The sequence below is a fragment of the Salmo salar genome, chromosome ssa23, assembly GCF_905237065.1.
Source record: "Salmo salar chromosome ssa23, Ssal_v3.1, whole genome shotgun sequence".
NCBI classification, from domain to species: Eukaryota; Metazoa; Chordata; class Actinopteri; order Salmoniformes; family Salmonidae; genus Salmo; species Salmo salar.
The window spans coordinates 35,544,534-35,557,055 of record NC_059464.1 but is presented as its reverse complement, the minus strand read 5'-3'; the positions used below and the strand labels follow the sequence as shown (position 1 = coordinate 35,557,055).

General features: G+C 43.6%; 1 protein-coding gene across 1 annotated transcript in view; it reads left to right on the top strand.

Moving 5' to 3' along the window:
• Positions 1-8,496, top strand: part of LOC106584496 (fibulin-1) — a 44,319-nt gene extending 35,823 nt beyond the window's left edge. Inside the window, exon 17 of the mRNA XM_014169869.2 lies at positions 7,539-8,496. Within this exon, the coding sequence (XP_014025344.2) occupies positions 7,539-7,678 (140 nt within the window). The 3' untranslated portion in view covers positions 7,679-8,496. The remainder of the gene's footprint in view (positions 1-7,538) is intronic.
• The last annotated feature ends 4,026 nt before the right edge of the window (positions 8,497-12,522 follow it).

Below are 12,522 nucleotides of genomic sequence, written 5' to 3'. Positions count from 1 at the left end.
AACTGAGCAACAGGATTTACATCTGTGTTTTGGGTCGTTGTCATGTTGCATCACCCAACTTCTGTTCAGCTTCAATTGTCGGACAGACCGCAAAACATTCTCCTGCTAAATGTCTTAATAAACTTGGGAATTAATTTTTCCGTCGATGATAGCAAGCTGTCCAGGCCCTGAGGCAGCAAAGCAGCCCCAAACCATGATGCTCCCTCCATCACACTTTACAGTTGGGATGAGGTTTTGATGTTGGTGTGCTGTGCCTTTTTTTCCTTCCAAACAACAAAACTGTAGTTTCATCTGTCCACAGAATATTTTGCCAGTAGCGCTGTGGAACTTCCAGGTGCTCTTTTGCGAACTTCAGACGTGCGGCAATGTTTTTTTGGACAGCAGTGGCTTCTTCCGTGGTGTCGTCCCATGAACACCATTCTTGTTTAGTGTTTTACGTATCGTAGACTCGTCAACAGAGATGTTAGCATATTTCAGAGATTTCTTTAAGTCTTTAGCTGACACTAGGATTTTTCTTAACGTCATTGAGCACTCACTGTGCTTTTGCAGTCATCTTTGCAGGACGGCCACTCCTAGGGAGAGTAGCAACAGTGCTGAACTTTCTCAAATTATAGACAATTTGTCTTACCATGGACTGATGAACATCAAGGCTTTTAGAAATACTTTTGTAACCCTTTCCAGCTTTATGCAAGTCAACAATTCTTAATCTTAGGTCTTCTGATATCTCTTTTGTTCGAGGCATGGTTCACATCAGGCAATGCTTCTTGTGAATCGCAAACTCAAATTTTGTGAGTGTTTTTAATAGGGCAAGGCAGGTCTAACCAACATCTCCAATCTCGTCTCATTGATTGGACTCCAGGTTAGCTGAGGGGTTCACATACTTTTTCCAACCTACACTGTGAATGTTTACATGATGCATTCAATATAGACAAGAAAAATATTAGTTTAAGCGCACTGTGTTTGTCTATTGTTGTGACTTAGATATTTTCTATCTTAACCTGTGTTTAACTAGGCAAGTCAGTTAATAAGGATCCGCCCCTTTTTTTCAATTTTCACCTGAAATTACATACTCAAATCTATCTGCCTGTAGCTCAGCCCTGAAGCAAGGATATGCATATTCTTGGTACCATTTGAAAGGAACACTTTGAAGTTTGTGGAAATGTGAAAGGAACGTAGGAGAATATAACACAATAGATCTGGTAAAAGGATAATACAATGAAAAAACCAACCGTTCTTTTGTATTTTTTTGTACCATCATCTTTGAAATGCAATAGAAAGGCCATAATGTATTATTCCAGCCTACATGCAATATACATTTTGGCCACTAGATGGCAACAATGTATGTGCACCATTTTAGACTGATCCAATGAACCATTGCATTTCTGTTCAAACTTTTGTATCAAGACTGCCCAAATATGCCTAATTTGTTTATTAATAACTTTTTATGGTAAAAATTGTGCACTCTCCTCAAACAATAGCATGGTATTGTTTCAGTGTAATAGCTACTGTAAATTGGACAGTGCAGTTAGATTAACAAGAATTTAAGCTTTCTGCCAATATCTGATATGTCTATGTCCTGAGAAATGTTCTTGTTACTTACAACCTCATGCTAATCGCATTAGCCTACGTTAGCTCAACAGTCCCATTGAAGGTGCACCGATCCCAAATAAGTTTTATTTACAATGACGGCCTAGGAACAGTGGGCTAACTGCCTTGTTCAGGGGCAGAACAACAGATTTTTACCTTGTCAGCTCAGGGATTCGATCTAGCAACCTTTTGATTACTGGCCCAATGCTCTAACCTCTAGGCTACCTGCCGCCCAGATGAAGATCAGATCAAATTTGATGATCGATTTATACAGAAATCCAGGTAATTCCAAAGGTTTCACATTATTTTTCTTGTCACTGTACAGTTGAAGTCGGAAGTTTACATACACTTAGGTTGGTGTCATTAAAACTCGTTTTTCAACCACTCCACAAATTTCTTGTTAACAAACTATGGTTTTGGCAAGTCGGTTAGGACATCTACTTTGTGCATGACACAAGTAATTTTTCCAAAAATTGTTTACAGGTAGATTATTTCACTTTCATCATTCACTGTATCACAATTCCAGTGGGTCAGAAGTTTACATAGGCTAAGTTGACTGTGCCTTTAAACAGCTTGGAAAATTCCAGAAAATTATGTCATGGCTTTAGAAGCTTCTGTTAGGCTAATTGACATAATTTGAGTCAATTGAACGTGTACCTGTGGATTTATTTCAAGGCCTATCTTCAAATTCAGTGCCTCTTTGCTTGACATCATGGGAAAATCAAAAGAAATCAGCCAAAATCTCAGAAAAAAATGGTAGACCTCCACAAGTCTGGTTCATCCTTGGGAGCAATTTCCAAACACCTGAAGGTACCACGTTCATCTGTACAACCAATAGTATGCAAGTATAAACACCATGGGACCACGCAGCCGTCATACCGCTCAGGAAGGAGACGTGTTCTGCCTCCTAGAGATGAACGTACTTTGGTGCAAAAAGTGCAAATCAATCCCAGAACAACAACAAAGGACCTTGTGAAGATGCTGGAGGAAACAGGTACAAAAGTATCTATATCCACAGTTAAACAAGTCCTATATCGACATAACCCGCTCAGCAAGGAGGAAGCCACTGCTCCAAAACTGCCATAAAAAAGCCAGACTACGGTTTGCAATGGCACATGGGGACAAAGATCGTACTTTTTGGAGAAATGTCCTCCAGTCTGATGAAACAAAAATGGAACTGTTTGGCCATAAGAACCATCGTTATGTTTGAAGGAAAAAGTGGGAGGCTTGCAAGCCGAAGAACACCATCCCACCTGTGAAGCACGGGGGTGGCAGCATCATGTTGTGGAGGTGCTTTGCTGCAGGAGGGTCTGGTGCACTTCACAAAATAGATGGCATCATGAGGGAGGAAAAGGATGTGGATATATTGTAGCAACATCTCAAGACATCAGTCAGGAAGTTAAAGCTTGGTCGCAAATGGGTCTTCCAAATGGACAATGACCCCAAGCATACTTCCAAAGTTGTGGCAAAATGGCTTAAGGACAACAAAGTCAAGGTATTGGAGTGGCCATCAGTAAGTCCTGACCTCAATCCTATAGACATTTTGTGGGCAGAACTGAAAAAGTGTGTGCAAGCAAGGAGGCCTACAAACCTGACTCAGTTACACCAGCTCTGTCAGGAGGAATGGGCCAAAATTCACCCAACTGATTGTGGGAAGCTTGTAGAGGGCTATGTTTGACCCAAGTTAAACAATTTAAATGCAATGCTACCAAATACTAATTGAGTGTATGTAAACTTCTGACCCACTGGGAATGTGATGAAAGAAATAAAAGCTGTAATAAATCATTCTCTCTATTTTTATTCTGACATTTCACATTCTTAAAATAAAGTAGTGATCCTAACTGACCTAAGACAGCAATTTTTACGAGGATTAAATGTCAGGAATTGTGAAAAACTGAGTTTAAATGTATTTGGCTAAGGTGTATGTAAACTTCCGACTTCAACTGTATATCTTTGTATAATGGAAATTAAAAATTATGATTTTTTTTTGCTTGTTTGTCCCTCTGATTTGAATTGAAACGTTGTCCTCGTGAGACATTGTTTGCGGCAGGAGCGAACTTGGCCCCAGCTGACCCCTGTAATGGAAAACATCTAGAGCCTCGATTGGATTCGGGTCACATTTATGATCTGAAACCATCGCTCCATTCCCAATAAAACAGGGCTATTGGGAGATCCAGGCCATATTGTGGTGCTCCATACTGTATTTATAATGATATGTTTCATTTTGTTCGCCTCGCTCATCTTCATTGGGTCTTCTGTGAACTGATTGACTTCGAAGTTACATGAACGAATTTGAACTTTATGAACTCTGTTGCTTCACAGGCATCTCACACAGTGCATATATTGCATTGGTAGTATATCTTGTTGTATGTCAACTACTCACATGCAGTGGACCAAAACTCCCAAACTCAGTCAACTTTATGTCCGAATGATCTCTTTGTATTGAGTGAATATATGGCGCCATATTACCGATCAGCATGGCACCTTCATTCGCTAGTGATGATCATATTTTTTTTCATATGCAAAGCCCCAATCTATTTTTCCATGTCCTTTATTTTTCTGAACATTACTGTCATTGAGTTCATGCAGAGGTTTCTCCTCTCTGATGGTGCTGACGGTTTGGAAACAATAAAACCCTCATCCCCCTCCCTTCAGCCCCTCAGCCCTGTGTCACTATGCAACAGAGTCCCAAAACACCAAAACAAGGGGGCAACCCTAGTAAAAAGCGTCCTATTCCACACTCTTCAGGCGTTTATCTCTTGGAATCTTCTGGAATCTTCTGTGTGGCCGCAGGGATCCAGACTGACTGTGAGACGGGTGAGGGAAGAGGGGAGGCTCAGTGAGACTGACTCTGGTTGAGCTCCTCTAACTGAATCCTAAAGATGGATCCCTGAAAGAATGCCTGCCTGCTTCCATGGCTGTATTGCGTGACTGAGACTGCTCCGCTCCCCATCATCCAACACATGGGACTAATTTACCCTCGCGGGCCACAAAGATGGTGCCACAAACATCAGGCAGGCCCCCTCAGGAAGAGAAGGGAAGAGAGGAGAAGAGAAAAGAATGGGAGAGAGGATCTTGATTCTAGCATCACACCATGTCAGTGTCCATCCCAGAGGACATTTTGCAGAAACCAGCTCACACTTGATCATCATAGTTTGCCCTGTGGTGAACATGACAAAATGTCTCTCACTGGTTTATGACAATGTGGTACAAAGGCATTTCATGGATCACACTGAATGATGCCGTGACATCTTGTTGATTTAATTTAAGATGATTCATTGTGCTGTAGTTTTGATGGACTTTATAGCATTCAATTTATTTTAGTACTTTGAGACCAATACCTACTTCATTTAATACCTGTCTCCCTGTGTGTGAGAAACAGAAAAAAGAGCACAAGAGAGAGAGAACAAGAGAGAGAAAGACAACAGTGAAAACAGTGAAAGGACAGTGCAGTGATTGTGCTGCCTGGCTGCACGCTGGACGATGGCTGTTCAAACAAGACTGAGCTGAAATGTCACCAGCCCTCCACAGAGAAAAGGGCCCGCTGACAGCCTGGATAAACAGTGTCGTTCTTTCACCCTGTAATCGCATGTTCACTTAAAAAGAGCTTCCAACAAATTCCATGTGCATTCGGTCATTCTTGGGTCTCAGTCCGCAGTGGTCGTGGTGTGTTTTCCCCACGTTGTTACAGTGACAGGAGAGTCTCTCGCTCTCTCTCTTGTCCTCCAGGGAAGGGTGGAAGGAGGAAGGTGGGGACGGGTGGATGGATAGAGGGAGAGAAGGATGGAGGAGAGAATTAAAAGCCAGATTCACATGAAGAGGTTTGACATTCCTCTCATAATACGAGGTTTATTGGTTTATTTGGATCCTGATTAGCTTTTGCAGAAGCAACAGCTATTCTTTCTGGAGTCCACAAAAAACACACAACATGACAAGTAACAAAACACTGATACACTGATATACAAACAACTTAACAAATAATGTGTGTTAGAGTGTCTCTGTGCGTCCCCTCACAGTCCTTGCCATTCCATGAAATGTTAACTCTTTTTTTTTAAAGGTCATTTTGCTGTTTTTCTTGAGTAATTAGAGATGTAAGGGAGTTCCATGCGATCATGGCTCTGTATAATACTGTGCTTTGCCATTAGTTCGTTTTGGACTTGAGGACTGTCTTGTGGGGTATGTATGGGTGTCTGAGCTGTATGTTATTTGATTATGCAGACAATCTGGAATTTTCATCACAGTAATACTTATCATAAAAAACTAGAAGAGAAGCAGTTCATCTCTCGTCAACCCTCAACCCTCAACCAGGAAAGACTGTCATGCATGTTGTTGATGTTGGTCTGTATGTACAGTTAAATGCAAGGCGTGCTGCTCTGTGTTGAACCAGCTGCAGCTTTGCTAGGTCTTTCTTTGCTGCACTAGACCATATTACTGGACAATAATCAACAAGGAACAAGACCAGAGCCTGAACAACTAGTAGAGTTCATTTTGTGTCAAAAACACAGAGCATATTTTTATAACGGACATACCTCTCCCCATCTTCACAACAACTTTGTCAATATGATTTGACCATGTTAATTGACCATGCAATGTTATGCCTAGGAGTATAGCTTCCTCAAATTGCTCAAATGGTCACACCCTTTATGTACAACTCCAGTTGAGGTTTAGGTCTTAGAGAATGTTTTGAACCAAATACAATGCTTTTAGTTTTAGATGTATTTATGACCAGTTTATTTTTAATCACCCATTCTGATACTGACTGTAACTCTTTATTTCACTGAGCTAACTGGCTTTGGGTGTTGAAATGTAGAGTGTGGAATCATCCTCATACATAGTCATTCTAGCTTTTATGTTAGACCAGTGGCAAATCATGTGTGAAAACAGAGAAGAGTAATGGCCCAAGGAAACTGCCCTGAAGGACACCGCACTGTACATATCTGATGTTAGTGAAGCTTCCATTGAAGAACGTTTTCTGGTTTCTATTGGATAAATAACTCTCCAACCATGTGATGGCAGGTGATGTAAAGCCGTAGCAAGTGAGTTTCTTCAGTAACAATGTATGATCAATAACATCAAAGGCTGTACATGAAGCGATGGAAATCAAACAAAATATTTGTCAAACTACCCCAACGGATTTTTTCAAACATCCCATGTCACAGATGTTGGACCTGAATGTCACCTGTGCTTGTAGAAATCATGGTATACGAGCGCAGCACGTCACTAGATTCCAATAATAGTACTGCTGCACATGATGAGAAGAAAACAATATCCATCCATCCCTGCCACCACTTGTCATTCCTACTCCCTGTAAAATGTTTCCTACCCCTGTAAAAGGTTTCCTACCCCCGTAAAACGTTTCCTACTCCCTGTAAAAGGTTTCCTACCCCCTGTAAAAGGTTTCCTACCCCCGTAAAACGTTTCCTACCCCCTGTAAAAGGTTTCCTACCCCTGTAAAAGGTTTCCTACCCCCTGTAAAAGGTTTCCTACCCCCGTAAAACGTTTCCTACCCCCTGTAAAAGGTTTCCTACCCCCTGTAAAAGGTTTCCTACCTCCGTAAAACGTTTCCTACTCCCTGTAAAAGGTTTCCTACCCCCGTAAAACGTTTCCTACCCCCTGTAAAAGGTTTCCTACCCCCTGTAAAAGGTTTCCTACCTCCGTAAAACGTTTCCTACTCCCTGTAAAAGGTTTCCTACCCCCGTAAAACGTTTCCTACCCCCTGTAAAAGGATCCCTACCCCCTGTAAAATGTTTCCTACCCCTGTAAAATGTTTCCTACCGCCTGTAAAAGGTTTCCTACTCCCCGTAAAATGTTTCCTATCCCCTGTAAAGACGACTGCTAGCTAAATAAAATAGTTTGATTATTCTAATTTGATGGTGAGCCATCACTCTTTACATCCTCCTTCAATACCTTTGGTACCCTTCTCTCTCTGACTATCCCTCTGTCTCCCTTAGGTGTGGTCCGACAAGTGAAGCCTCTGATTGGCCCACTGAACATGGTATTGAAGCTGGCTATGAACTACGTCACCTCTGGGGTGGTGTCTCATCGGAACATCGTCAGCGTCCACATCTTCGTCTCCGAGTTCTGGTTCTGAGTACAGGACACACACCAACACCACCACACATAGCCACGCAGTTCTACCACAGTACTACCAACACCATCACACATAGCCACACAGTTCTACTACAGTACTACCAACACCACCACACATAGCCACACAGTTCTACCACTGTACTACCAACACCACCACACATAGCCACACAGTTCTACCACAGTACGACCAACACCACCACACATAGCCATAAAGTATTACCACTTACACACTACTACCACACAGTATTACCACAGTCCTATAACTTTACCCTCCTAGCATGAAGAGAAAGGAGATTGCTGAGTGCATGGAGGAGAAAATGAAGATTATTTAGGTGTATAACTAAAAGGATATGAATACCATTGGAGGGTCCAATAAAGGGATTTCCTGATACAACCAACACACATTTTACTAACTTTAGTTAACTTTCGTTCCTTTTCGATGAAGATAAACAGACCACTAGCTGCTTAGTTGCTTTTGTTATTGTATGACACTAAAGCACTTCCCAGTAAGTTTACCTGTAATATAAGTTGATGTAACAAGCCAAGCCATGAGTGGATGCATGCATCTGGCCTACAGAACTTGATGTGAAGACTCATAAACTGTATCATATAATGTAAGCATGCTGTCATGCCCAAGACTATAGAATGTGATTGTGAATTGAAAGTGCATGCGTAGACATGGAGATGTGAAAAACCATTGGAGGATTCAACAATTGAATGTAACACTAACCCATGAGTAATGATGTGTATTACATTTCACTTTCTTATTGTATACATTGCGAAAGGTATTTCGGTACTAAATAAACCATCTTGTTTTTATTTGTGAAGCATTTTATTTGTGTGTTGGTAAGTGAAAGCTTCAGATTGGTTGATGAATTTAACTTGTGTACGTTTGGAGGGAAAGTGGGACAAAATTCATTATGGGTACATTGGTTGAGAGTGTTGAAAAAGGGGGAGTCGGTGGAGAGAGGAGGGGTACATAGGAACCAGGGACCACATCCCCAATTAGGTTTGTCACTGAACCAGAAGGGGTCTCTACTCTATTCCCTCTATGTCAGGCTAATGGACATGAGACAGAGCAGTGGAACAGAGCAGATGTCAGTAATTGTCTAACGATGAGGCTGTAATCATCAGTGTGGCTGAGGCCCAGGCAGAGCCTCCAAATGCTTCAAAGACAATGGAGGAAGGAGGGACATCCATCAGGATCCCAGCCCATCTACAGGATCCCAGCCCGTCTACAGGATCCCAGTCCGTCTACAGGATCCCAGCCCGTCTACAGGATCCCAGTCCGTCTACAGGATCCCAGCCCGTCTACGGGATCCCAGCCCGTCTACGGGATCCCAGTCCGTCTACAGGATCCCAGCCCGTCTACAGGATCCCAGCCCGTCTACAGGATCTCAGTCCGTCTACAGGATCTCAGTCCGTCTACAGGATCCCAGCCCGTCTACAGGATCCCAGTCCGTCTACAGGATCTCAGTCCGTCTACAGGATCCCAGCCCGTCTACAGGATCCCAGCCCGTCTACAGGATCCCAGCCCGTCTACAGGATCCCAGCCCGTCTACAGGATCCCAGCCCGTCTACAGGATCCCAGCCCGTCTACAGGATCCCAGCCCGTCTACAGGATCCCAGCCCGTCTACAGGATCCCAGCCCGTCTACAGGATCCCAGTCCGTCTACAGGATCTCAGTCCGTCTACAGGATCCCAGCCCGTCTACATGATCCCAGCCCGTCTACAGGATCCCAGCCCGTCTACTGGATCTCAGTCCGTCTACAAGATCCCAGCCTGTCTACATGATCCCAGTCCGTCTACATGATCCCAGCCCGTCTACAGGATCCCAGCCCGTCTACAGGATCCCAGCCCGTCTACTGGATCTCAGTCCGTCTACAAGATCCCAGCCTGTCTACATGATCCCAGCCCGTCTACTGGATCCCAGCCCATCTACAGGATCACAGCCCATCTATAGGATAAAAGCCTGTCTACAGGATCACAGCCCATCTATAGGATAAAAGCCTGTCTACAGGATCACAGCCCATCTATAGGATAAAAGCCTGTCTACAGGATCACAGCCCATCTACAGGATAAAAGCCTGTCTACACTGACAGCTCTAAAGGTACCGAGGAGGAGGGGGGAGAAACAGTATATATACAAAAATTTGTGGACACAACGTCAAATTAGTGGACTTGACTATTTCAGCCAAACCCGTTGCTGACAGGTGTATAAAATCGAGCACACAGCCATGCAATCTACAAGGACAAACACTGGCAGTAGAATGGCCTTACTGAAGTGCTCAGTGACTTTCAATGTGGCACCGTCATAGAATGCCACCTTTCCAACAAGTCAGTTAGAGCTGCCCCGGTCAACTGGAAGTGCTGTTATTGTGGGAACGTGGGAACGTCTAGGAGCCACAATGGCTCAGCTGCGAAGTGGTAGGGCTCACAAGCTCACAGAACGGGACCTCTGAGTGCTGAAAAGTGTACCCCATAAAACACTCACTAGCAAGTTCCAAACTGCCTCTGGAAGCATCGTCAGAAAAATAACTGTTCGTCGGGAGCTTCATGAAATGGGTTTCCATGGCCGAGCTGCCGCACACAAGCTTAAGTTCACCATGCGCAATGCCAAGCATCGACTGGACTTGCTGCCATTGGACTCTGGAGCAGTGGAAACGTGTTCTCTAGAGTGATGAATCACGCTACCCCATCTAGTAGTCTGATGGACGAATCCGGGTTTGGCGGATGCCAGGAGAACGATACCTGCCCCGGTGCATAGCACCAACTGTAAAGTTTGGTGGAGGAGGAATAATGGTCTGGGGCTGTTTTTCATGGTTCGGGCTAGGCCCCTTTGTTCTAGTGAAGGGAAATGTTAATGCTACAGCATACAATTACATTCTAGATGATTCTGTGCTTCCAACTTTGTGGCAACAGTTTGATCGAAGGCCCTTTCCTGGTTCAGCATGACAATGCCCACGTGCACAAACCAAGGTCCATACAGAAAGGTATGGACCATGTAGCACTACATGACCAAAAGTATGTGGACACCTGCTACATTTCATTACAAAATCATGGCCATTAATATGGAGTTGGTACCCCCTTTTCTGCTATAACAGCCTCCACTCTTCTGGGAAGGCTTTCCACTAGATGTTGGAACATTGCTGCGGGGACTTGCTTCCACTCAGCACAAGAGCATTAGTGAGGTCCGACACTGATGTTGGGCGATGAGTTCTGGCTCATCCCAAAGGTGTTCGATTGGGTTGAGGTCAGGGCTCTGTGCAAGCCAGTCAAGTTCTTCCACACCGATCTCGACAAACCATTTCTGTATGCACCTCACTTTGTGCATGGGGGCATTGTCATGCTGAAACAGGAAAGGTCTTTCCCTAAACTGTTTGGGCACTTACAGTATGCAAAACATGATTTACATAAAGTATAAGGAAACTAGTTGTTTAAACACATAAAAAAAAGTACTTCCTATTAAACACTTTAACGCGTTATTAACAATTCTATATCAAAAATAATTTTATTGTACTGTATGTATACAGTCAATTGTGTGTGTGTGTGTGTGTGTGTGTGTGTGTTTGCAGGACAGTAAACAGAAAATAATGAACAGAAAAGCCCTGCATCACCGGACGTGCTACCTTGTCCCGGACCTGCTGTTTTCGACTCTCTCTACCGCACCAGCTGTTTCGACCTCTGAATGCTCGGCTATGAAAAGCCAACTGACATTTACTCCTGAGGTACTGATCTGTTGCACCCTCTACAACCACTGTGATTATTATTTGACCCTACTGGTCATCTATGAACGTTTGAACATGTTGAAGAACAATCTGGCCTTAATGGCCATGTACTCTTATAATCCCCACCCGGCACAGTCAGAAGAGGACTGACCACCCCTCAGAGCCTGGTTCCTCTCTAGGTTTCTTCCTAGGTTCCTCCCTTTCTAGGGAGTTTTTCCTAGCCACCGTGCTTCTACATCTGCATTGCTTGCTATTTGGAGTTTTAGGCTGGGTTTCTGTATAGCACTTTGTGATATTTGATTTGATTGATTGAGTGATAATGGCATTAATCACACTGAACAAAAATATAAATGCAACATTAAACATTTTAAAAGATTTGACTGAGTTACAGTTCATATACGGAAATCAGTCAATGTAAATAAATCTATGGATTTCACAAGACTAGGAATACAGATGATGGTCACAGATACCTTAAAAAAATGGATCAGAAAACCAGTCAGTGTCTTGTGTGAACACCATTTGCCTCAGCAGCGCGACACATCTCCTTCGCATAGAGTTGATCAGGCTATTGATTGCCATGGAAGAACTGTGACATTTTCAGCTTCCAGAAATTGTGTTCAGATCCTTGCAACACGGGGCCGTGGTGTGTGGTGACGGTGGAGGATGAATAGCATGACAATGGGCCTCAGGATCTCTTCACGATATCTCTGTGCATTCAAATTGCCATCGATAAAATGCAATTGTGTTTGTTGTCTGTAGTTATGCCTGCCCATACCATAACCCCACCGCCACCATGGGGCACTCTGTTTACAACGTTGACGTCAGCAAACCGCTTGCCCATACGACGCCATACACGTTGTCTGCCATCTGCCCGGTACAGCTGAAACTAGGCTTCATCTGTGAAGAGCACACTTCTCCAGCATGCCAGTGGCCATCGAAAGTGAGCATTTGCACACTGAAGTCAGTTGTGACGCTGATCTGCAGTCAGGTCAAGATTCTGGTGAGAACGACAAGTACGCAGATGAGCTTCCCTGAAACTGTTTCTGACAGTTTGTGCAGAAATTCTTCGGTTGTGCAAAGTTTCATCAGATGTCCGAGTGGCTGATCTCAGATGATCC